At 40.8% G+C, this 27,596-nt stretch overlaps 1 protein-coding gene across 1 annotated transcript in view; it reads right to left on the bottom strand.

The window, feature by feature from the left end:
* Nucleotides 1-25,653, bottom strand: part of ccdc142 (coiled-coil domain containing 142) — a 57,994-nt gene extending 32,341 nt beyond the window's left edge. The window contains exons 1-9 of the mRNA XM_072396250.1: nucleotides 24,849-25,653; nucleotides 21,627-21,706; nucleotides 20,747-20,787; nucleotides 20,120-20,162; nucleotides 16,300-16,547; nucleotides 11,724-11,942; nucleotides 9,902-11,172; nucleotides 4,938-5,230; nucleotides 2,417-2,503 (exon numbers count right to left, since the gene is read on the bottom strand). Coding sequence (XP_072252351.1) covers nucleotides 2,417-2,503; nucleotides 4,938-5,230; nucleotides 9,902-11,172; nucleotides 11,724-11,942; nucleotides 16,300-16,547; nucleotides 20,120-20,162; nucleotides 20,747-20,787; nucleotides 21,627-21,687 — 2,263 coding nt within the window. The 5' untranslated portion in view covers nucleotides 21,688-21,706; nucleotides 24,849-25,653. The remainder of the gene's footprint in view (nucleotides 1-2,416; nucleotides 2,504-4,937; nucleotides 5,231-9,901; nucleotides 11,173-11,723; nucleotides 11,943-16,299; nucleotides 16,548-20,119; nucleotides 20,163-20,746; nucleotides 20,788-21,626; nucleotides 21,707-24,848) is intronic.
* Between the last annotated feature and the right edge of the window lie 1,943 nt (nucleotides 25,654-27,596).

The following is a 27,596-nucleotide window of genomic DNA, read 5'->3' as shown; positions in this document are numbered from 1 at the left end:
TGTGTAATTTTGCCAAAACAATGTCGGACACTGTAGTTTTCTCTGGACCTCTGCCAAATCTGACCAGTGATGACATGTTTAGCCGTATGTCCCAATTCAATCGCTGGTTGTCCAGATGGTGTCCAGCAAACAACGTGGGCTACATAGATAATTGGCAATCTTTTTGGAGAAAACCTGGTCTGATGAGGAGAGACGGCATCCATCCCACTTTGGAAGGAGTGGCTCTCATTTCTAGAAATATGGATGAATTTATTAGTCATCCAAAAACATGACAACCCAGGGTTGAGACCAGGATGCAGAGTAGTAGTCTCACACACTTCTCTGCGGCTTCCCACCTGATGCTGCCCCCCCCTCAATCAAAAAACACAAAAGGAGCAAATCCTCTTGTGCAAAAAAAATTTAAACAAAAACTTTAACTGAACAAAAACATCAAACTATTAAATGTGGTTTGCTGAATATTAGATCTCTCCTTTCGAAGTCTCTGTTAGTGAATGATTTGATTGGTGATCATCATATTGATATATTTTGTCTTACAGAAACCTGGCTGCAGCAGGAGGATCATGTCAGCATTAATGAATAAACTCCTTCTGACTACTTAAATGTTCACGTTCCTCGAACCACAGGCAGAGGAGGAGGAGTGGCAGCTATCTTCAGATCAGGGTTACTAATCAGTCCTAGACCCAAGATTAGTTTTAGCTCTTTTGAATCTCTGATTCTCAGTTTTTCCCCAAAGTGTAAATCACAATAACCTGTGTTTGTTGTTGTGTATCGTCCACCTGGCCCTTATTCTGAGTTTCTGTCTGAATTCTCAGAGTTTTTATCCCAGTTAGTGCTGAGTACAGATAAAGTCATTGTAGTGGGTGACTTTAATATTCATGTAGATGTTGAAAATGACAGCCTAAATATGAACTTTAATTCTATATTAGACTCTATTGGATTTTCTCAAAGTGTTCACAGACCTACTCACTGCCTTAATCATACCCTTGACCTTGTGCTGACTTATGGCTTAAGGTGTCTGTCAGAGAATGCTGTAACCAGATTCAAAGAGTTGATTTCATCATCCTTTTCTTCACTGCCATGTGCAGATATGGCACAGGACGACAACCTAAATTTTACTCCAGTAGAACTTGACTCTCTTGTTGACAGCACTATAGTTTCATTCCGTACAACACTGGACAATGTTGCCCCCCTGAAAAGGAAGGTAATCAGTCAGAAGAGGTTGGCTCCTTGGTATAATTCACAGCTGCGTGCGTTAAAGCAGACTGCAAGAAAGCTGGAGAGACAGTGGCGTTCCTCTAATTTAGAAGAGTCTCAATTATTCTGGAAAGTTAGTTTAATAACGTATAAGAAAGCCCTTCGTAAAGCTAGAACTGCTTATTATTCATCATTGATAGAAGAGAATAAGAATGATCCCAGGTTTCTTTTCAGCACTGTTGCCAGGCTGACAAAGAGTCCGAGCTCTGATGAGCCATGTATTCCTTTAACTCTCAGCAGTGATGATTTCATGAGATTCTTTATCAATAAAATTGTTTCTATCAGAGAGAAGATTAATGGAATCCTTCCCACTATTATCACTGATGTATCATCAAGTACAGCAGCTTTAGAAGTATCTTTAGAACCTGATTTGTATTCAGACGGCTTCTGCCCAGTTGAGCTCTCTCAGCTAACAACAGCAATAGTTTCTTCTAAACCATCAACTTGTATTTTAGACCCAATCCCAACCAGACTGTTCAAGGAGGTTTTCCCCTTAATTGACACTTCCATATTGGATTTGATCAATCGGTCTTTGTTGGTTTCCTTAGCTAGGCTATTATTTTTTTAATTGGCTCTATATGAATGAATTGGATTATTTTTAAATTAATTCATTGGATTTCATTGGATTATGATTACAATGAATTGAATTCCAATTGGCTTGAATTGGACTATATTATTTAAGTGCCTTGAGATGACAATTGTTGTAATTTGGCGCTATATAAATAAAACTGAATTGAATTTAATTGAATATTCATTTGTTAACCAAACACTAATTCACCCATAACTTTATGAGAGATGAGTCTGTCAATGTAAGGACACAGATTTATCCTCAGCTCAGAAGACAATTTCTACGTTGTAACACAGCTGTCAGGTGTGTCACCAGTCCCACTTTAGACATGTTGATCAATGAACATTCAGTCGTCAATAAACTATGTCTGATCCATAATTCTATTTTCAGCTACTGTTACCTGCATTTTGCCCCATCCTCTCACGGCTGAATGAATAACTTGGGTGAACAAGCTCAGAGTTGACTGAACTACTTGTTCTGAAACTGCAAACTCCATGCCATGATTCATCTGTTCAGGGTTGCACTGTCAATGTGTTCAACATGCTTTCTGACAGACCCCAGAACAGCTGTCATGAGTTCTGTATGAGTACTCACCATAGTCCCAGTGAGCATGTGCTGAAAGGACGAACAGATAGAGACTGAAATTCTCCAGCATGGTTTTGCACTCCTTTGGAAACTGACCTACAACAAACAGAAGAACCAAGAAGCGTTAAGAAAGTAATACTGATTATTACTGACATAATCTTTTTTTTTTTCCTACTAGTGAGAAACAACTCATTTCTAACCTTGTCATAAGCTTGAGGAACTCACTATGCAAACACATTCTAAACTCTTCATGTACAGTAATGGTAAAATCTGCAGTCTTGTTTGAAAGATTGTGAACCCATTATGTTTATCATTTCTGTTTAAATATAACGTCATGCAGCATCAGAATTTCATACAGGTCTAAAACGTACTCCAAGAGATCCCATTTGAATAAGTAAGTCAAACGTTGGTCATTTATTTATTGATGAAAATTATCCAGTATTATGTAATCATGAACAGCAAGAACATCTAAAGCTTTTCTTTCAGTATCTTGTGTCCCTTTGTGCAACTTGGGACAATTCCAACAGAATGGATCTAATGAAGAATGCAATCCACTCTGGACAGATGCAACAAAAGATGCACCTTCACCATCTTCACAGATAGATCAGGTTCTTAAATCAAAAAAGTTAAATCCAAAAAAAAAAACAAAAAAAAACAACAGTGGAAAACAATGGATTTCTCTTTGTATTGCAGCAGGAAAGTTGAAGAAGACTGTCATGTAACATTTCTGTGTGAAGGGGGGGTGACTTCTGGGGGCACTCTATTTTTCATGACTCAGCAGTTGGAATCTGAGCTGGAAATAGCTAATTTCTTTGAGAAGTACTTCGCCACCTCAGCACTTAATGTCACAGAAAACTGCATTGCCGAAAGGTAAGTGTTCATTTAAAGCTTTACTTAGTGTAAGAAAATACAAACTTAACAGTGACGGTAACAGTGAAAGGACAAATCATTTTGAAAAATGGAAGGTTTGATGTTTCAGGACAGTCACGCTAATACTTGATACAAGAGAGGCGACAACATGTAGAAAATGACAGAAAAGAAAATCTGGGTATCAATCAGAGCTAGTGGCCCAGCTGGGGCAAGTTAGAGGAAGAGATATCAGTTCTGCCTGTCAAAGGAGGACTGTAAAACACATGCCATTTTCTAAATCTGCAGCATCCACACACACACACACACTCCCCCATGTAGGCCATCACCTACCTGCTCCAGCAAGCCTTCCATGTATGCTGCTGTGTGACATGTATCTTAGCTGTTTCTGTTAGTAAATTCCAAGAAGCTGCCAAGATTAGTCTGATTACTTTGTATTTTTTCTCCACCACAGTATCAGGAAGTTATCGAAACATCATCTGGTCCTTACCAGGTGTTAAAATTAAATAAATAAAACTTTAGCAGCATAACAATGCATGACATATAATGTATATCATATCTCTCCAAAGTCAGACCGTGCAATGCTCAGAGAAACTTTGACTATAGTCTCTCACACACATTACTATACTTATACACACACACATTACTATAGTCTCTCACACACACACTACTATACTTATACACACACACATTACTATAGTCTCTCACACACACTACTATACTTATACACACACACATTACTATAGTCTCACACACACACACCACTATACTTATACACACACACATTACTATAGTCTCTCACACACACACTACTATACTTATACACACACACATTACTATAGTCTCTCACACACACTACTATACTTATACACACACACATTACTATAGTCTCTCACACACACAACTATAGTATAATTGGGTATATGAGAGAGTTTGGTGGTGTATGTGCAAGAGTATGGTAATGTACGTGTGAGAGTATAGTAGTGTGTGAGAGAATATGATAGTAAGTGTGTGTGACTATAGTAGTATTTGTGAGAGAATATGATAGTAAATGTGAGAGCAAATATGAATTATTTCCTAAACAGCCTCTCATAAGAATGAAGGTGTTGCAATGGTCCCGTCAAAGTCCAGACCTTGACCTGATTGAAATGCTGTGCTGGGACCTTATGATAGCTGTGCAAAAACCAATGCTGCAAACCTCAATGAACTGAGGCAACTCTGGAAAGAAGAGGGGGACAAAATTCCTCCACAACCATGTGTGAGACTGATAGAAAACCACTTCTTTGAGTTATTGCTGCTGAAGGTGGTTCTACAAGCTGCTGGATAATGGACTGAGTGGACTCAGTTTTTCACACACTGCTTCTGTGTTTTGTCTCAGTATTTGTTCAATAAATAATGACACAGTGTAATATGTCATGCGTTGTTGGTCATCTGAGGTTGAAATTACTGAATTGTAATGTTCTATAAATAAAATAAATTTAAATTAACTAAATTATGCAGCCAACTCCTCTTCTCACGATCCACATTTTACTTTACAGCAATACACAACAAGAGACCAAGGGTGTGCCAAGTAAACATTTCTCACACTGGGATGACAGTTTAAGCATTTGCAGGGTTTTAAGCACTGCCTTGCTAACTAGTTAAATAAGCAAGTGTACATTACCTGTTTCGAAAGCCTGTGAAATCCTGTGGAGGATTTTGAAGACTCCATGGTTGTTTTGAAGGTTGATGGTATTTCCTGCTTGTGATACATGCAGTTTTAGCCAAAAGGCTTTGTTGCAGTGAATCCATAGCAGATTGCGATACTGTCCAAGCAGATCAGAAAGGAGCAGTGACCGACCAAGGTCAAACCACTGTACGGAGTGTGGCCAGTAAACATCATCTGGCTCCACCATTGTTGCTCTTGTTCCAACTTGGTCCTCTTTCTCTGAGTCCCCATCCCTCTGAAAACCAGTGCTGAAAAACAAAAAATACTCCCTTCATTATCTTGTGTGTATGGAGCAGAGGAAATATGACACACAGAAACAGATGGTAAAATACTCTTATGACTGCTCTTTGCCTCTGCCGACATTTGATACAACTCAGGGAGAAAGACAACGTTTATCGAATCACTTCTTCATTCCTTGTCAGCTGCTGTAACAACATTTCACACCTCTCTACAGTCGCCTCACGCATGCTCAGGACGGGGGATTGGCCCGAACAGAATTTTTGGTGCAATCTGTTGGTTTCCTTAGCTAGGAAATAGTTTTTTGAATTGGCTTTATATGCATTAATTGGACTAATTTTGAATTTAATTAATTGGATTTGATTATGTGTATACTGTCCATGTGTTTCTGTACCAGATGAGGGGACTTCCTATTTGAGTCGCTGTAATGGAAAATTCTTATATGCATTGTATTGAGTGTTACTGTGTATAACCTGCAAATGACCGAGCTGCAAGATACCACCCTGTCCTGTTTTCTTAAATTCCTCTTCGCAATGGTGGGCTTGTTATAATGAGATAGCTGCACTTTAAGGGGGGCAGGGGCGAGGCTGAAATTTACGACTGTGTCTGGGTAACTTCAACTGTGGTTGGGGAGGAAAGTTAGAAGAACAATCAACTATATCCAAGGAGTGATGACGTGACAAGTGGGCAATATAACTGAGTGTCTTTGCCTTTGTGGTCAGAGCAACTCTGTACTTTGTACTGTGTTGTTCTCTCTTGCTAGATATTATTATTAAAAGCATCTTATCTCCTCAGAAAATAACTGACTCTGTGCCTTTCTAAAATTTCCACCACAGTTGCACAATATCTAACATTTCTGTAGCTGTAGACATTTCTGATAGAAATCATCAAAACTACAAAAGGAAGCCAGTCTGAAACGGATTGTGCCAAACAGGATTCCTCTCCCAGCACTTCGGCTCTCATTATGAGTTGCCACAAGCTCATCCATTTATAAGAGAGAGCATCGTCTCATAGTGGAAAAAATATTTCAAACAAATAGTTGATTGACAATCTGATAATAAGCAAATGGCCCGTTCGTGGGTAAAACCCGTTGTCTAGTAACCTTGGTTGAGCCATCGGAAATCAGTCAGAGTAATCAGGGGCTGCGAATGGCTCCTTCTTGGTTAACTCTTAGTGGGCAGTCTCAACAAGACATTCTTGGGTAAAGACTTGCATGTCTACCTGCGCATGTCCACCGAGCAAAGCCACTGAACATAGCAAACCTGTCCTACTTGCCATATGTTGTTCCGGCCTCAGCACCATTTTTAAAAAGTGCCTCAATCACATTCCTGTTGTCTCCGGCTCGTGTAGAAGGTTTCACACAACCGAACGCCACCGCAACCTTAATAACCTCCGCTCTCTAAAACACACTTCGCTCTGTGACACTCCCTTGTCTGTGGGGTTGTGGAATTGCCAATTGGCAGTAAACATAGCAGACTTCATTACTGCATATGCCAAACACCTGTCTCTTTACATCCTGGCTCCAACAAATGGAAATACAACCAACTGATACCCATAACTTAATACAACACTTTTGAATACATGCCATTTTTACCAGCATTCCCTCTGGCAGACTCAGAGTCATGCGAGCCCGCACTAACAGACTTAAACACAGCTTCTTTCATTGGAGACTGTTGCAGCACTACCTTAGTAGTGTATTGTTGTTGGACTTCTATGCTAGTATTGGTTTGTCACTATGTTCGAGCGTAGGGGTGTCCACGGAGTGCTGCTGACAACGACTGGATATATTTTGACTGTGGAAAGAATCATTTGAGTATATTCTCAACCCAACTGATATGCCTTCCACACCAGAAGAAGAGGCTTGGAGGGGACTCACAAATCATGGGTTGCTCATATGGAGCAATGTGATTTTCATTTTGGTTGTGGAACACTGGACCAGCTCTTTACAGTCACAAGGATATTAGAGAGTGCATGGGAGTCTGCCCAACCAGTCTTCATGTGTTTAGATATGTTCATCTTAAAGAGATGGCCTACGACCAAGTCCCTTGTGGTGTTCTGTACGAGATGCTACCTAGAAAATATCATACATACATACATATCATCCGCCCTCAGCGACTACAGTTTCCCTTTGTCACAGTCTCTTTTCATTCTGTACACCTCAGACTTCCACTACAACTGTCCTGTCATCTCCAGAAAAACTCTGATGACTCTGTAGTTGTTGGGTGCATTAGTGATGGACAAGAGGCTGAGTACAGGGAACTAGTCGGCCACTTTCTGGCATGGTGTGGGAGCAATCACCTCATCTTGAACACAAACAAAACAGAAGTAATGATTTTGGATTTTAGAAGGACAGAGAACAAGCTAAACCTTAATCCTCAGAGTGGAGGTGGAGACCTCCTCTTGCATTCTCTTTCCTCCCCAATAGTAAAATAATTCACAACTCTGTGTTGCCTCTTTGTTGGAATTCCAATTGAATAACCGCTTCAGATGTTTATGTTTATGCATTTGGCAGACGCTTTTATCCAAAGTGACTTACAGGTAGGCAGATAGAGTAAGGAGGTCTTGCCTAAGGACCCCTACTGGAGGGGGTACCTTTCATGTAGGGGATTTGAACCCAGAACCAAACAAAGATTCCCTTGCATTGTGGAACATTCTATGCCATTTCACTTCTGAATTCAGAAAGGAAAGTATGTGCTAAAATGATTGCAAAGAGACTAGATGAAATTCTGTCCAAACATGTTCATATTGATCAAATTGTTTTTTGTAACATTTAGCAGCAGATCCAACAACTGCAGTGTTGTTGGATGCATAAAAAGCATTAGACCATACGGATTGGTCATTTCTCTTTAAGATCCTAAATAACTTTGAATTTTATCCAAATTTTCTAAATTTGATCCGGTTTTAAGTCTTTTGAACTGTAATGTTGAAGGAGCTTTGTCCAAAGTTCACAAACAGATTCTAACAACTGGATGTATGGCAGCTAAAAGACTGATAGCAAAGAACTGGAAGGATGCAGATCAACTGAAAAATGGACAGTGGCTGAAGATGTTCTTAGAAGTTATCTCCATGGAGGGGGCTGTGTCCCATCTATCTGACCTTTATCATGAGGAACTACAGTTGTGTAAAACTATAATGCATTTTATTCATGAGATTCCCAACTTTTCCAGAATATTGAGACAGAACTCTGTGGCAGTGTAAAATGGTCCATGTCTCTCTATTCTCTTGGCTCCAGATATGCATATTTAAAGCTATACGTGCAGAATTTTATAAATATATCTGTTGAGCTCAGTCTCCGATCTTTCATCTCACTCAACACACATCCTATACATCCCTCCAAAAAACCCTCCCCGTTTTTTTTTTATCATTTTATTTACCTAATTCACTGTGTATTGTGTTAATGTAAAAAAAAATTTCTCCTTTTCTCCACTGTGCATAGATACATGTTGGTATATAAGTATAAATCTGTCTTTTTCAGTATGTCAAAAAACAAAAGTTTATGTAAAATAAATTCTATCAACATGTAACAGATTTTAAATAGCTTACTCTTCTCATTTTTTCACCACAACACCTGTCAGAATTTTGTACACTCTTTAAAGTTTTTTTGTAGTTCTGTAAAAATTTACCGCAACTGGGTAAAATATGCCTAAAAACACCTCTCTATGACATAATTAAAGTAAAAACAGTCCACAGCCTCATGTCTTATCCTGTCCTAGTACAAATGTGATACTACAACTGCTGGTGAGATGTCAGAATGGCAAGGGGGAACAAATCGGCCACAAGATCCCACATTGTAAAATGATCCAATTTTACACACCTGAGTGGCAAAGTATGGGAACTTTTGTAAGCAGCAGTTCATTTTAAGGTGAAAAGTAAGTCAGCTGATTTTCAGCCCCGCTTTCTGACAAAATAAAAACAGAAAATATGTGAATGAGTGCAGCTTTAATGGGAATTCAGCTGGATTAATATCCGATCACACTGTTTTTACTAAAAGATGCGGAAAGATGGACCTTTGGAGCATGAACAGAAGATAGAGGACCATCTGAGTTTATTTGAGTTTAAACATGCAGGAATGATTTGATCGCCATTTCTCGGTGTGCAAGTCGGTCTGGAGAAGCTCGATTTCATATGAATTTAGTCGGACTAACATGTTTACATTTAAAGGTCTAGTTTTGGTCAGACTGAAGCAATAATTAGATTTTTTTTCTGGTGTCATGTAAATGTGTTATCTATGGCTGATTTTGTTCATGATGTGTCTTGTAACATTTTAAAAACTTTTGGACATGTTAACAAGGTTAAAACTGGATTTTCAGCATAGCTGGAGAGCTTAAAAGATAAAGTTTTAAAGTAAGGCTGATATAACACCTTTCTTTCATATGAAATACCAAACTTTAAATAAAAACAGTTACAAAAGAAGATTTAAAAAAAGTCTTTCTATCTAAACTCTTGCCAAAGCATAAAAAAAACTAATTCCCATGATATCGGAACAAACTACTTGAAATGAGGCGTCATTTACATCTTTCTAAACTTCAAAACTAAATACACATCTTCATATCTGTTGGTCTGAGGTACTCATCAGAAAATGGATATTAGCTGATCAACACACAACATGTCCCGAGCTTTTTAAGGCTGCGGTGTATTTGTAACAGCAATGGATCAACAATGACAACAGCAAGCCTCCTTACCTGTTAGGGATATCTGACCGTGTTTTTGAATCCAGTTCAGCCCAGTCCTGCAAAGTTCTTTCCACATTTTGGCACTTGCTTAGTTTTGTACTCCCTTTGTTCAAAACTGCTGGATGAGCTGTATTTATGCCTGAAGCACATAAACTTGCTGAGTCAGCCTTCAAATCAAACATGTCAGGTATTGTAGTCAGCAGCAGTTTTTCAGTTGGTTCTCCTGTTGTAAATCCATGAGATATCAGTGGAGTCAGCAGCTCATTGGAGGAAACAAGCACCTGAAAAAGTAGCTCTACTGAGGAATGGTTCAATTGGCAAACCTGTGACAGAGGCAGGGCTGAGAGATGTTGGGAGGTGGCTGAAGGGGGTGAAATGGACTGCAGTAGTTCATTGTTTTCAAAACTTATTTTTCTTTCTACATTTGGTTGGATCAAGTCTGAAGTTTCCACATTGATCTGAGATAAATGAGACTGGGATATGCGTGTTTGGCACTGGCTGATTTGGTCGTTTTTAGAGGTCTCTTCTCTCTGTTGGACAAAGGTGGGCACGGCCAAAACAGGTTGATGATTCTCCAAGCTAATACTGTCTGAATGATGGTCAGAGATGTAAACGGGAGGGGGGGTGTGGAGAGAGGATAACTGCTGAGTGGCTTGATTATTGAAGAGGTGAGGAGGTGAAATTAGGTAGGTACGTTGCAGCTGCTCCCAGGTACACTCAGATCTCAGTGTGGATATCCAACAACATGGTTTACAGCTCTGCTCACAAGTCCAGTGGTGCAGCTGCCTGGCTGCCTTTTCTGCATGACGCATAGCCAAAATGGTCATTAGCTCACTGACTGAGAAAACAGAGGGGTAATACCTTATGATCTTTGGAGGACGAGTAAAGAATGGGGAATAATGTGCCTGCTGTAATACTGCTATCCTCAGTTGGGAGGCACTGTGCTGCCCTCTGTGCTCCTCCACTGCCTGGTTATACAGGTCTGTACCTTCCAAAATATCCTCCAGAACATCTCTTGGCACAGAGTCTGATTGAGTCTTGCCAACAGCCGACAGAATGGCAAACACATATTGTTCCATCAGAACCAGAAGCTGCAGACCAAGTAAGTCCAGAATCCGTTTCATTTTCTCCAACAGCCTGCTCTGATGAGCAAGCGCTTGTCTCAGATAGTGATCGGAGTGGACTTTAGAGAACAAACAACACCAGTGGCTGAGATGGACTCGGAGCTCCTGACTCAATGAACCAAGGCCAACTCTGAATGAAGACCAGCTGGAAGGGGTCTGCGAGGGACAGGAGAATGCTTGTGTTTGTAAAGAAGCACAGGTTTCAGTAGTGACACTTATCATCTTTTTTTCAGTATCTCACAATGAGAATGAAAAAAATTGAATATATGTAGGAATGAATGTGGATACACACAAGCCTATATAAAAATAACAACACTACAAGTTCTCTTCGAGGATAAATGAGGCATTCCATTTATATACACTACCATTTATCTACTCCTGTGGCAGAGGATTAAAGTTGACCCTCTGCTTATCATACTTTAAGAGGGTGACAACTAAAATGAGTTTTCATGATGAAGTGTCATTCTCATTAATATCCAGGTGCAGCAATCATTTTTCTGATAAAAGCCCACTGAAAGCCTCCTGCCCCGTACACACAGTTAGGGACTGAGCTGAACAGACCTGAAAGCTGCCAACGAGCTGCACACCTGGAAACTGATTCTGAGTGGGCTACAACACAGAGGGACTTAACTACAGTTTGTGTTCATTTCACAAAGACTGCTGACAGAAAAGTTGAAGTTGACCCCCCCCATCCAGTTAATCCGAACCTCGTTCTCTTTAGACGCTGATCTGTTCAGTTGCTGCTCCAGCAGGTTGTTCACTCTGCTCGTGTGAGCTGCTGTCAGGCGGACCCTCCTGGTGTACTCATGTAAGAACAGCAGCAAAGATCGCTGCTCCAGGAGCCTCCTCAGAACTCTGTACTCTCCTTGGATGGAGGAGGAGTGCAGGACAACACCACCTTCAACTGGAAGGCCCTTAACACAGACCTGATGGAGTAGCCAGAAAAATGCAAACACACTTTTAGTCAGTTTTATATCTGGGATGTTGATGTGTTTTTTTATTTTTTTTATTTCTACTTTGTTTTTGTAAAACTTGACACACAGGTTTTCGCAGGTTTTCTGACTGCCACTCATGAGAGGTCTGAATTCTCTTAACTCTCATTATCAGAGCAGCTGCCTACCACAACACTGACCCGTGTAATATTCTGGCCTAACTGTTGTTCATACTCATTTTTGAAATATGCATGAAATATTTTCTGTGGTTAACAAAGCACTGCAGACAGATCAGTCAGATGGAAGATATACTTCTATGTTTAACACAACTACAAAGCAACAGGATGTGAATCAGGGGATCCATATTACCAGAACCTCATGTTGGAGTGTCTGATGGAGCCCCTTGAAACCTCTATATGTAAGGTTAACTGTTATCATTGTTTAAGTGTGTAACCTCATCATGCCAACATTTAAAGAGCTCTATAAGGTATTCAGAAAAAGGTGGTGGATGCCTACTAGTTTGGTAATGGGAAGTAAAAGACCTGATTATTTTAACAATCATTCAATTCCAATGATAATAAAAAGTGGTAACATTAGCATGGCTCTGAGGAAATGTAAACTCAATAGAATCATTATGCATAATCAATTAAACTACTGGTCCAATCCCATATGTGGATAAATGGAAATTCTATGGTATTCAGAATCTTTGAAGAACTTCTGGGACTCCTTTGATGAAATACAAGTCTTTCTTCGCAGTCCAGAGCAACGTGTCCCAAAAAGTCTCAAAGTAATTCTTTGCCTAAGCTGGTGAGTTGATTTCTAAGTCACTTGGGTTTACTTGTATTTGGTTGATTTACTTCTTATCTGGTCATTCTGACTCTTAATGGTGAGATGAGAAGTTCAGCGATAAAGTTCTTTAGGAGAACAGCACGCTCCCAAGGAAAGAAAGTTTTCCCTGTTTCCTTGGAGTTTCAAATAAATGAATATCATTCACGATAACAACTCAGCTCTGTATACTCTCCAGACTTTAAATATGGAAATACATGACCATCTTCATCATCTCTAGTTTTTTAAAAAACATTTTAATTCTATGATACTTTTTCTGCATCATTGCACTAAAAGTTTCCATTTTTTGGATTACTTATTACTTATTTACTTGGCAGGGTAAAAAAAAAATCCCCTAATCCTATCCATCTGTCCCGGTATCTATAGTCATGTGTAAAGGAAAGTGGATTCTTTCAGTTCAAAGGTTTTGCCTATCAGGAAGTTGATGAAAAATCATCTGGTCCTTACCAGGTCTGAAAGCAACCAATGAGAAGTTTCTATCGTTAAATCAGACTATTTTTTCTATCTGAGACATTTTCAGACATTTTTCAGATTTTAATAAATTATGTTTAAAAAGAAAAGTTCAAATAAAACAACAACTCTGTAGCAGATGCAGGAACGAGATCCGAAACAACAATATGAGAGGAAGTGAGGAAGAAGGCAAGGCAAGTTTATTTCTAGAGCACAATTCGTACTCAAGGCAATTCAAAGTGCTTTACAGCTACATAGAATCACAAGAGGGCAAATAAAATCATTAAAACATAAAAATAACTTAATTAATTCAATTAAAAACAAAGAGTGCAGATAAAATACGTTCAGTTGTCATAAGCACAGCCAAAAATAACTGTTTTCAGCTTGGATTTAAACATTGTCAGAGTTGAGGCCTTGTCTCACATCTTCTGGACTGTTCCAGATTTTAGGAGCGTAAAACTGAAATGCAGCCTCACCTTGTTCAGTCCTGACTCTGGGCACCAGCAGGAGACCCCTCCCTGAGGTTCTCAGAGTCTGTGTTGGTTCATATGGCTCTAACATGAGATCTACTTTGGCGCTAGACCATGAAGAGACTTGTACACGAGCAGAGCTGTTTTAAAGTCTATTCTCTGAGCGACAGGAAGCCAGAGCAGAGACCTGAGCACTGGACTAATATGGTCATATTTCCTGGTTCTAGTCAGGACTCGAGCAGCAGTGTTCTGGATGTCCTGCAGCTGTCTTACAGCCCGTTTAGAGCCCAGTGAGCAGGCCGTTACAGTAGTCTAACCTGCTGGAAACACACACATGGATTAGTCTTTCCAAGTCTGGTTTAGATACTATTCCTTTGATTCTGGCAATGTTTTTTAGATTCAACAATAATAAACATCTATAATCAATGATTATAGATCAAACATCAATAATAAAACATCTCTGGAGGCAGTAGATGCAGCACGTGGGTCCCAGGTCTGTGGTGAGGGCCGCTGTGAAGGCGATAGAGGAGCTGCTGAGTCTGAATCCTGTGTTCGGGGTGCTGGAGGTGCTGCTGTGGCTGCAGTGGTTGAATCCTTTGCTGGGTCCTTAGGTGGCGAGGCAGGAGCTCTTCTCTAGCTCCTCTTCTCTCTCGGCGGCAGCACAGGACCCGGTCCTGGCCCTGACCCATTCTGATGCCTCAGAGCGTGGAGGAGATTATCTGTCAGCTGTCTCACTCCACCTCTGTTCAGGTGTGGCCTTTTCCTTTAAACAGATCATCTCTTTCCAAGAAAAGATTCCAGTTCTCAATGAAATGCAGTCCTCTGGACTCACAGACTTTGGACAGCCATGTGTTCAACTGAAGCAGCCGGCTGAATTTGTTTATCCTCCTGTCGATGTTTGAGGTCCATTAATGAACGTTGGTATCGCCACTTTATCAAGACTCTCAAATAGTTTCTCAAAGTCTTTTTTTAAGATTTCAGACTGATTCTTTCTGATGTCCACTGCACCAACAAGTACAATCAGCTGTTTCACACCTTGGTTTTTTGCCAGTACCTCAGGTAGTAGTTTTGTGATGTCAGATAGCTGCATGGAACTACTCTGATTATGTTTATGTTAGATATGGCTCCATCTCCAAGTACAAGCGTATCTTTGACCTTTGACAGTTTTTCTGTCCATCTGCTGCTTTGTACTGTCTCTCTGTCCGTAACACTCAGTCACATTTGGCTCTGACAGTGGTAAAAATCTGTTTGTTAACGTTATTCCTAGAGATGTTGCATATCCTCCATTGATACCAACAGTTTGACATTTCTTCAGCTTAGCACCAAGTCCACTATAAGTGTCTTTGCAGAGTCTTGGAAAGGCGACAGTATCATTTAGCTTTAGGTTGTAAGTAGCAGTTTTTTCACCCTTTCCTTTGGAAGTAAATGTGGACTTCTGACCACTGGATTCCATTAGGAGCGTTTCATGAAGTCCCATTTCAGTTTCTGAGGCAAAAATCCTTTCTTGTAGCGCATAAACTTCTTGTTGACATATCCGACAGCTTTCACAGGGCGTTGAAAGGATTGTAGTCGCTGGCTCGTCAGATAAGTTGCAAAAAGAATGAAAAAAGATTTTTTTAAATTCTCTTAAAAGAAAAAATAATAAACTTTTATCCAAGACTTGTGGAAAGAAGTAAAATGATTTAAAAGCGAATAAAGCAATAAGCAGCATGAGGAAGCAGAGACACGTCTGTACTCTTAGAGAAGCAGGAAGCAGAAAAGATAACCATGGTCTGTACGAGGGAGACATGGGACAAGAATAGCCATCAGACTGGATTTTACTGTGGCAGGGAGCTCAGAGAAAAAACAGGATGACAGACAGGTGCAGTCAGCTTCACTGCTGCTGCAGAGCTTTGTTTTTACAGCAGCAGTATGACATTCCAACTGTAGGGGGAGCCACAGAGCAAAGAAAAGCTAAATAATTCTCTACTGGTGCTTTAAATCCAATAAATCCATTCTCAGATGAACAACAGCACATGACATTACACTGAGTCATTATGTATTGAACAAAAAGACTGAATTTCAAGACCTGGAATGGACCTAATGATTTTTATTATCCTGATACGATCCACCATCCATCTATCTGTCCATCTATCTGTCTATCTATCTATAGCAAATCCACCAAGGAAAGGCTTACCACTGTGGGTGATGATGTCAGTCTACAGCTGATGTCAGAAACTTGAGGACATTATGCAAAACACACTCACACATGAAGTTGTTTAATGTAAACGGCTGAGGCTGAGTGTGTGCTGCAGGAAAATCCATTTGTTGATCATTTTTGTTGAATAAATGATGAAAAAAGCCAATTCACTTTGTATTTTTGTTCCAGCATATCACCTTTACACTGTGGACAAAAACAAAAAACTTTTTACAGCTGTATGTAGAAAAAAAACTGCGCTGCTGAGATTTAATATCAAATGCACCCAAGACAGGAAGAAAAAAAAAACTGAGAAGCTGCTGGAACAAGCAACAGAATTACTGAACTAAAGGCTAAAGTTAATCTAACGAGGTGGTCACACACCTCATAGGTACCTCCTGGAACTCACCTGGGGAGAACCCATCTGTGCCCCGCCCACCAGCTGCCACTGGCAGGCCACATCCAGGAGAGACTGTTGCAGACGCTGGAGACGTGCCGAGGACCGGGACACCAGGTTGTGAGCAACAACAAAGTTGTTCTCTTCCTCATCTTGACTGTGATCATGGAACAGCCACTTCAGACTGGGGTTAAAGGTGCTTCTGAATAAACTCTCAGCTCTCAGCAAGGAACGGGAGATGGACCTCTGGGACCAGTTACCTGCAGGGGTGGAAATCAGGTCGTGAAGGCCCTCAATATGTCAATATCCAAATGAATGAAGTGTAAAATAAAACTGTACAGTACTGTGCAAAAGTCTTGAGACAGCTCTCATTTCTTTATATATTGCCAGGAAAATGGGTAAAAAAAACCATCCAACATTTTACTGAGATGTGCAAACATAAACGGAACGCACAACGATGCTGTGTCACACACTTACCATCGTTAGAAATGACAGTTTGCAGCCTTCAATCATGTCATGCTCGCTGTCACTGATGACACATTTTCTTCCCAGTTCCAGTGACTGATGAGAACATTCATGTGCACTCCTGACATGTTCCTGCAGGATTTTATGTACTATACAACTATCACATGATTGTCTATTAGATCATTATTTAAACGAGCAATGTGCACAGGTGTTATTGATAAATGCTTGGTGATGGAGCAAAGATTTGACACAGAACATCAGGGAGACATCAGTTCATCCCAAAGTTATTCTGCCACAACAGAAGCCTCAACAAGCCAAAAGTACCACCTTCAGACACAAGAACAACAAAGAACAGATGGTCTGGCCCCAACAGAACCCTGATCGCAGTATCATGGAGCCAGTGTGGCATTACTTGAAGGGCAGAGACCCAAAGAAGGCCTAAATTATCACACCTGTACCAATATGAAGTTTTATTAATCTATTCATTCATGCATACAGTCCATGGAACTGACAGTAAATACCCCTTCCATCAAGGAAAATAGAAGCAGGAAGAAGAAAAATCTTATGTAACTGGCACCATTATAAAAACAGATGTGCCGTCCATGCAGTTAGCCTACAACAAGTTACTGTTACAGAAAAAGAAATTCAGATTTTAGAGTTTTCATCCGTGAGTGTAACACGGCATTCCAAGATGGCAGCTTGTCCTTTTGTCAGCTCAGTGTCTGTCTGTTTAACTATTTTAATGGATTGTAGTGCCTTGCTCAATCTTGATTAATTTTAATTAATGTTTGTTCATTTACTTTAAGTATTTTGTAAGGTTTTGGGACTGTGGACCAGTGACCCTGTTATTTTCTTATTTTTTTTAGCCCCAGGGATCAGCTGCAGTGCTTCTCGCGGCAGCAAGATACACAGCAAGTCGGCAATGCAGACCCATCTAAGCCATTTAAATCCTTGTCTGGTCTTAAAATTGTTTAGCTTGTTATCCAAGATGGACATGGTCAGGATTTGGGTTAATTCAACTGATGCAGATATTGTTGTAATTTCTGAAACATAGCTGACCAAATCCATTACTGATGAAGATATTAACATAACTGGATACAATGTTTATCGTACTAACAGGCCCAGGACGGTGATGTTGCTATTTCTGTTAAATCAAGATTTGATGCCTCTATAGTTCTGTCTAAATCTATTTATAAACAAATGGAATGTAAGGGCCTTGCTTTAACTGTGGTTGGGTGCTACAGGCCTCCATCTGCCTCAAATTAAACATTATCGTGTTTAAAGCATCTTTTGTCCTGCCCTGTCCTGAATTGTAGCAAACTTGTTTTAGCTGGTGATTTAAATTGGGACAGGCTTAAAACAGCTTCAGATGATTTTAAATCGCTCTGTGATTCCCTCCATCTTACCCAGTTGGTCAATTTACCCACTTGGCCAAATCTTAAAAGCCCTAAGAAGCCCACCTTGATTGATTTGATTTGACTAATCTGTGAGGGTCTTTTGCAATTACTTAAGTGACCACTGTGTTGTTGCTGTTATTAGAAACATGAACGTGTCCAAATCTAAACCTCGTATTATTTATAAAAGGAATGTTAAACACTTCAATGAACAAGCCTATCATCGAGGTTTTTCTAATATTGTTTGTAAGAAAAAAGACTGCAAAACAGGCTCCACCACTGATTGGTCTATTTTCAGACAATTAAGAAACAAATGCTCCTCTCTCATTAAGAAAGCTAAATCAGATTATCATTTGTATGTCAGCACTGGGAACCTAAATAATCCACAGATATTTTGGAAAGTTATTAATTCTCTTTCCGTGAGAAAAAAATCTCTCAAGCTTTACCTACTGTGTCTGAAAGGATTCTGTTCCTTTCTATGATAGTGTTCGTTTTTCATGTCTTCTGAGCGGTTTCTGGGAAACCCCGCTTAGACCTCCCTATGAACCAAGCCCTTAAAGCCCTGAATTAAATTCCCTCTGTATGGAAATCAGATTTTGTTTTCTCTTTATTAAAAGGATGTGAGCCAGTGATTCTAACTGATTATAGACCAATACCTAATCTATCAGTGCTGGCCAAAATTCTTGAAGGTTTTGTGAGTGAGCAAGTAAAGGAGTTTTTATATTCCAATGCCATCTTATCGAAATATCGATCAGGCTTCAGATGTAGTACCATCACACTGCTTATCTTGGACAGGACTACCTTGAAAAAGGGGTTCTTAATCTCAGTGGAATTTCCCTGTTTAAAAATAAGCACAGGACAGCACCAGCTATCAACACCATATCGTTAAAGCTTTCTTTTCTGTACATTTTCTTAAACTGCCTCCCAAATCATCTGGCAGAACTTTAACACCAACATCTGCTTTAAAGTTGTTTGAACATAGCAACGTTTGCTTTCTGTCTTCACTCAGAGACTGTGTTCTCTGTGGAGTCCCCATAAGGAGGCGGCATGACTCTGACAGTGATTGTACACTACTTGTGTATTTGTTACCCTACAACTCCACATAATATGGAAAATATGGAAAACAACAGAATTATACATATATTTTATATATTATTAGATATATTTTGTTCGATACAAAATGTTCTTCGACATCTTGTCTTTCCATGCGTTCTCTGATTTCCAAGTCAATTATCATATACTATCTTTCCAAAAAAATCTAAATTCAGTTACATGTTCATTATCAACTCTATCCATGGACAAAGAGACATTTAAAACATAAATTTAGTTTTGTTCATATTTAACCACAACTTGTTCGTGATAATCCTTTAAGTTGAATCATTCTTATATTTGCAGGTTCTGCAAATGAAAGATCACAGCCAGAACTAAAGAAATGTGCATGATCTGCAAACGACACACGATGCCACTTCTTTGACACTTTTTAACATACGGATGAAAGGATTTTTGCCTGAATGGTCTTGTGGGACATCACAGTCAATCCTCTAACATGTGAATACTGTCACGTTGTGCATATTGTCGTCTATAACCTAAGCAGCTCTTTAAACAACTGAAAACAACCCCACAAAAGTAATTTAGGAACCAAAATGTTATGATCCATTGTATCGACGGCTTTCTTCAAACTGATAAATACCCTGATTGTGTGTTTCTTTTTTTAATCTTTTGCTGTCGTTATATCCTCAGTCATTTTGATGGATTTCTTCTAAAGTCAGAGCGTCTCACTCTTAATAGCCGATTAAAATGAATAAGTTTGATGGAAGAAATCCTAAATCTGCCTGGTTTAATCCTCTGCTTCCGTGCGCAGTGCAGTATTGTGTTTACAGTGTGCTGAAACTACGAAAGGCCAAGTCAAACCAGTTTACATGCAGATAAATGCTGTGAATTTTTGAGTGTGCTGCTCAGGACTACAGTCATACCATTTGTACTCAGATCATCTGTCACCATGCAGGAGGATTTCCTCTGTAAGACAAGAAAAAATGATTAAATGAAAGATAGCAACACTGCTCCTCTATAACACTTAGTTCTGTCTCTGTGAGCCACAGCTGTAAGCAGCTCAAAACAGTTCAAATGTTAATCGTGTGCGTGTGTGTGTGTGTGTGTGTGCGTGTGTGTGCGTGTGTGTGCGTGCGTGTGTGTGTATGTTCACCAGTCACTACCACACTGTAGTGAGTACAACTTTTCCATAGTTAATGTTAGATTCACATGAGTAGCAACAGCAGGGTGTCCCAGTCCCATTTCCATCCTACCTTAATTCAAGGGAGGTGTTTAGGGCACAATGTGGCCTTTACTGGAAGGTGGAGTTGGTGTATGGACGAAGGAGTGGTGTATGTGTGTGAATAAATGAACATGGCTTGTGTTTTGAGTGGTCAAAAGACTGGGAAAGTGATGTAGAAATGTAGTCCTTTCTGATTTTCATTTGTTTCCAAGACTCTGTGTTTGAAAATGCTGGAGAAACGTTATGAACGTCAGGAGCTCATAGGGAGAGCAGCCTTTTCCCTGGCAGCTGACACACATCTCTGCTCGTCAGGCCACATGCTACTAACCTGCTCCTTTTCTAGATGGAAAGACTCACAATTCTCCAAATCTGAAAGAGACACAAAACCCAGAATTAGCAACACATCCACAACAAAATTAAAGAACAGCTCAAAAGGATGAGAGCTTGTTTATGGGTATTTTTCCTCCGGCATTATGTTTTATGTGCTCTTGTGTCTGCTCAAAGCTCATTTTACACTGCAAACTAGTACCCTTCAAAAGAGACTTCTTTGTTACTCTCCATGTTCCTCAACAACCACAGAGTTATGGAAATCCAATCAGTGGATGGCTGGAAAAATGAATTAACTGAAGGTATCTTTTCTTTAATGATGTCACCACTGTACTGCTTGTAAGCCAGGCAGATATCTGTGGCTTCAGACCTAAATGTTTCTGATCTGTGGTTGCAGGATCAGTAATCACTATCCAGTGTTTGTTTGTCGTCGTCTCTCTTTCCGTCCTCCCGTGTCCCACCCATTAGAGTCAGGCTCTGTCAGAGAGGGTTTGCTGAAACAGTTGGAAAAGTGAAACAGCTTTTTGTTGTCAACTGATGTTTTAGAAGTAAAACTGAACTGAATTTAATGTCCCAGTTCCATAATACAGACCACACCCACCACAACAGTAGTAATGAGAACCATACTCATGAGCCAAAGTTCAGTAAAAATCCCAGAAAATATGCTCCTTTGATCCTGTGACCTCAAACTGAACTCTGGATTCAGAGATTTCCACAGTTTCCCAAAAGGCTTCACAGTAGAGCAGTGAATGTGTAAAAGATGTGCTTACAAGTGGAATATAGTAGAACCCCCAGCGGCACATTAAGAGTGTGGTTCGGTTAGAGTGAAACTGGGTGTTCCATACTGTCTTACTGTGTGAGCGTGTGTCCGTGTACATCACCTGCTATCAGATCAGGCTCTCCACCAGGATCTTTGGGAGTCACTGGGTTGTTGTGATCCATCCCAGAAAAAGTAACTGAACTGTGAACAGGCAGCACACACAAAGAAGAGTCACAGTATGCTCACAGATCCCCACTGCCTTTCTAAAGTCTAACAACCTCCTGACCATCTGTCCATGGCTGTCACTTTGTCAGCTGTGTGGAGGTGAGAACATTAAAACGTCTCTGTTTTCAGGAGAAGAATTAACATGCCGTCAAGCTCAGATTTCCATGTCAAGGCTTCTCTTCGGTGTGTAAGGCAGCTTCTCAACATCAGCATGGCTCTAACTCTGATGATGGTCACCCTCCATCAGAAATGGTGTGATGGCGTCCTCTAATGTCTGCTTCAGCGCTGATTAAATGGCTTTGCAAAAGCCTGATCCAGACAGGATGTGCTCTTATATTTCTTGCTTCAGCTTTAGGACAGCTCCAGTGTCTAATATCCACAGGTGTACTGCATCGTGGTTTTGAGGTACTATGTGTAATATAGCTCCCAGAATTTATCCTTCTTTCTTCACTACAGCCATCTGACATCTGTAGTTACTTGACAGAAGCTCATTTCAGTTTGAAACATATCCTGATTCTTATGAAATATTTTGCAGATTAAAGAGCAAACTGTAGAAGGTTCCAGAGAACTTCATTGCTCAGCCCTAAAATTCTACTCATTCAGCTTCTTTTCTGACTCCATTACTGGATGACATTGGACAAAACAGCTGTGAAGGCAGGCAGATTAACTTGCGACCGCTGTATCATGAAACAAGAGAATCTTTGTTCAAAGTCCACCCATCCATCACAGAGCCAACAGGTCATCCCTCTCCCAAGCGACACTCTCCAGCTCCTCCCAGAGGATCCTGAGGCGTTCTTAGGCCAGATGGGAGCCACAGCTAGGCCCCTAGTGAGTTCTGGGTCTGCCCCGGGGCGTCCTTGAATTTGGACGTGCCTGAAAAGGAGGCATCCTAGCCAGATGAACCACCTCAGCCTACTCCTTTCTATGTGGAGGAGCAGCGACACTCCTCTGAGCTCCCTTTGGATGGTGGAGCTCCTCCCCCTGTCTCTAAGGCTGAGCCCAGCCGCCCTCTGAAGAGAACCCATTTCAGCTGCTTGTATTCGTGATCTCGTTCTTTTGGTCTCTACCCAGATCTGTGACCAGAGGTGAGGGCTGGAACAAAGCTGGACCGGTAAAGTTTCACCTTCCGGCTCAGCCCCCGTCTTTGACACAACGGACCGCAGCAGCCCTCATTTCTGTGACGAAGCCCCACTCCGTCTGTCCATCTCTTACTCTAACCTGCCATCACTGAGAACAAGATCCCGAGATACTTAAACTCCTCCACCTGAGGCAGAGACACATCTCTGACCCGGAGGTAGAACTCCACCTCCTGTTTCCCTTTAATTACAGGGTCTATCCAGTGGCTTTCACATGCAAAAACATTTGATATTCTGATAGTATAGGTCTAACAACCTCTGTAACTGGTGGTGTTGTTTCTAATGTCATTCAATTTAGTTCAGTGCCAATTAACAATAACTCTTCTCAAGGGACTTTCCAGAGAAAGTAACACATATTAGTGTTGGGCTGTCCCACATATTCTCTGAAAAGCCTCCAGCTGATCCAAAATGCTGCAGCCAGAGTTCTGATGAGAACAAGCAGGAGAGACCATATTTCTCCCGTTTTAGCTTCTCTTCATTGGCATGCCGTTGAATTTAGAATAGAATTTAAACGTCTACTCCTCACAGATAAAGCTCTTAATGACTGGATAGTGTAGCGGTTACACTACACGCCTACCAGTGTAAGCGTCTGCCAAATGCATAAACATAACCAAGCTCCATCATATCTTAAAGATCTCATTGTAAGGTATTTTCCTAACAGAGCACTTCGCTCCCAAACTGCAGGTTTACTTGTTGTTCCCAGAGTTTCTAAAAGTAGAATGGGAGACAGAGCCTTCAGTTATCAGACCCCTCTCTGTGGAACCAGCTGCCAGAAACATCCCAAAGTTAAGCTGCTATAGGCTTAGACTGCTGGTGGACCTCCCATGATGCACCTCTCCTCATTCTGCTCTCTTTACTCTCCATGTACATATGACATTACAGTTGCCATTAACTTGTGTTTCTCTTCCTCAGCAGGTATCCCTGGCCTGGTGTTATACTGTTTGTTGTCTCCTCTTTTCTGTCTTTCCGTCTGATGGAGGTTTCTTTCTTTTAATTGGCTGTGTATGAATTGGATGAATTTGCTTTGATTGGATTACAATAAATTGGATTTGTAAATGGCTTGAATTGGACTAGATCTGGCACTTTATAAATAACACTGAATTAATTAAATTAACTGAACAATCTAGTCACAGAGCCAAATGTGAAGTAGTCACCTTCTGTTTCTTATCATGCTACTGAACACAGAAATAACTCTGCAGAGGAGCACATACTGATCTTGGCCTCGTGTTGAATAGATGAAAAGTTCCACACTTGGAAGATAATGTTATGCACTCGACCACCATGTGGAAGGGCAGAGCTTGCAAACAACTAGAGTTTTCGATCACTTTACAATTAAATATCATTTTTGCATTAGAAACCACCTCGTTGCAGTGGGGTACAAAAAGCAACGTGATTAAGGTGAGGAGAACATCAAAAACTGTAGTAACCCATCACATCAAAGTACAGTATCTTCATCCCACAGCTCAGTGCGCTGTACACAGGAACCAGACATCCTACTGAAACGCAGCACTGTGAGAGTCGTGCTGGATGGTACAAAAATGAAGTTCTCTTATGTGAAAATGTCCCATTTTACCCTGAAACCAGAATGAAGATGAGTGGATCAGTGGAAGCACAGTCAGTTGTAGACAGTCCGGTTCAGCTAACTACTTATGAAATGCCAGTTCATGAAAAAAATCAATAAACGTTGAGTTTTAAGAATACCAACAGATTGCATCAGGTCACCGTGCGTGTGTCCGCGTGTGTGTGCTCTTTCATTCATGAATACTGCAAATTAAATAAGCAAACACAATACCGCCTTTTGAGAAAATAGACATAACTTATTACTTGCATTATTGTTATTGCTTTTCCAACAGGTGTCGTTGCTATTAGCAACCGCGACGCTTCCGCGCGCGGAACCCAGCTGATCTGTAACAGAGCTGAACGCTCTGCGGCGCACAGAAGAAATATGTTTCACCGTTTCGGAAATTAATTCCAAGGGTTACCTGACATGAGAGTCCTGCTCAGCATGGGAGACCGAGTCCCTTCGTCCACCACCGGTGCATGTCGGACTGAGGAACAGGAGTTAAACCATCATCTTTTTATCCTTCACATGCTGAGTACAGCTGCTCTTATCAGAAACAGTAACCGTGCTCTTTGACAAACTGTTGTCAAACTACTTTTTTGTAAATATGCTCTTGTTAGCACGTACAGTCACTGAAGGTAGCCGCCATTTTCGTATCAACTTATCGGCTCTTTAATCCAGGGCTCAGGAGGAAAACAGGGTTTAACACAGCTTCCGCTGGATGGAGCGGCAGCCAATAAGAGCCCCCCGCTCCTCCTCTTCGTACTGCTCTTCTTCTTCTGTGCTATTCGGCCTTATATTTGCGTGACCGCCTCCTCGTGTCTGTCCAACAGACCTCGGATCCGTTGGAATTTTTAATTTCACTTTGGATCCTTCGTAACTACGTGAAATGCCGAGAAATGCATGCCTACTGGGAATTGCATCCCCCATCCCGGGCGCCCAGCTAAATAAACTTATCCTACCTGTCGTTGTCGCTAACTTAAACGGGAAGTATTAGTATCATAGAAGTATGCTGGCAACCTCAAAAATCTGCACTGCCTAAATTTGACCCTGGCAGTGAGTGTAAGCGCGTGTGGTTGTTTGTCTCTGCGTGGCCCTATGATGGACTGGCAACATGTCCAGAGTAAGGTGACCAGACGTCCCCGATTTCCGGGGACAGTCCCCGTTTTGGATGACCTGTCCCTGATCAAAGCTGTCCCCGAAAATGTCCCCGATTTTGACACTGAATAGGGGAAAATGCGCGCAGACTCAAAGTAACACCAGTTATTACGGGAGCCATTTAAGGCATCGCCAGAGACGACGTCATATGACGTACAGACGCAGCAGTGTCAACAACAACAATCTGGAGGCGGCAAAAAGGAAAGGAAAGGAGACCAGCGGTCGCGATAAATGGTATGTTGTGTAATAACTTATTTATTTTGTGTGAACTGGCAGTAAACTTGGCTGTGAGTGTGTGTTTGTGTGTGAAGTGATGTAACATTAAAGTAAGTGTGATTGTTTTTCTGAATTGAAGACCTAACATAACGTTATAAAAGTCAGTGAACGTTAACATTATGACACTGTTTTCATATCTGTCATTAGTGAAGCTGTAACCTTAACATTAGCATGAGATTACCAGGTGATGACATGTTTTTCTCAGGTTCTCCTCTACTCTTATTCTACCCAGACTCCTGAGGTGGAGGTGGATGAATGAGGAGAAAACTGTAATGTCACTAATTTTTTTGCCACCTTTTGTGTAATAAAAGCTGGTTAAGATACATGAAAAAGTACTTGTCCCTGTTTTTTATTTCATAATGATGATATTTGATGATTTTTCACCACTGCAATGAAAATGTCCCTGATTTACATTTCAGAAATCTGGTCAGCTTATTCTAAACCAACATAGACCAGTCTCCCAAAAACATGTCAGGGGCCAAATTCAGAATTGTGGATTCAAATGCAGAGCCAGGCAGACAATATTGGTCTAAAAGCATTTATTCTTGAAGCATTTCTGTAGGCACAAGGGTGATTCGAGGGAGCGGGTCAGACCACAGGGAGATTTTCTGAGGGAGAGAGGAGTTAGACTGAATATTTCCTGTATGAGCGGTGAATAGTGATTTTTCCATGAGGAGCGGAACGATAAAGAATCCTTGGCTTACTTGTTGAGGAGCTGGAGGTACTTTCCTGAGGGTGGAGTCACTGTTTTGCTCCTTTGTATATATAGAAATCGTTGGAGAGTGAGCAAGCAGGTAAATTGGCAAAGGGGTGTTTTAGAGAGGTTTTCCAGGAGTGGACCAGTGACACAGGTAAGTATTCCATTCTTCAGCAACAGGAGAGGGATACCTGAGACAAGAAAACATGTGTCAGGCTCGTGATGGCAGCGCGACACTGAAGCTTCAAACCATGAACTACAATTCCATAGAAGCATTGCTTCAAAGCTTGCTTTGGTGCGAAAAACATATGTGATATATGACGTCCGAAGCAGCAATGACTCACCTGACTGGTTCGCTGTCCAATCAGGTGATTCACTGGCACTGCCTCTCTCGATTCTGACAGGGGACAGGTTGAGACAGTTGGGAATTTGAGCGCCTTCAACACTTTATAACTGCTCTAAACAATGCACTATTTGTGTGTTGTTGTAGTAGGAGTGTTGTTGTTGCTGTTGATTTGTCGGGATTGCGTTTTGGATAATTATGGAGCCAGCCAGGAAGAGAGGTCGTTCTGACATGTGGGAACACTTCAGTCTGATCACTCCTGGTAGCTGTATAATAATGTATTAAGTACCGTAGGAAAAGTAAAGTTACATATACAACAATAATACTGGCAGAACCATCAAAATGTCTGCCCTCACCTCTTTAAACTGGCAAAACAATTTCACCTGCCTCATCGGCTCCCATTTTGAAAACACCCACTCGTGTTTTCAAAATGTGGAGAAATTGTGAGAAAAAAGAAACCGACTCAATCCAAAAACTGTTGAAAAAAATGTATCTGAATAGTAATCTTTGAGTGTCTCCCATCCTACATAATCACCCTCTGCCATAAGTTACACAAGCACACCTATGTCATAAGTTTACCACCTAAACACATATTTTCCCAGCAATCTCCTCAATAACACAGTCCTCTCATTGATATTTCTTTGTCAATAGAACATAATAATCAGTGTGTGTGTGTGCATGCGTGCGGGTGCGTA

The sequence above is a fragment of the Leuresthes tenuis genome, unplaced genomic scaffold (genome assembly GCF_036924035.1).
Source record: "Leuresthes tenuis unplaced genomic scaffold, fLeuTen1.0.hap1 SCAF_11, whole genome shotgun sequence".
Classification (NCBI taxonomy): domain Eukaryota; kingdom Metazoa; phylum Chordata; class Actinopteri; order Atheriniformes; family Atherinopsidae; genus Leuresthes; species Leuresthes tenuis.
This window is presented reverse-complemented; position numbering and strand designations above follow the sequence as displayed.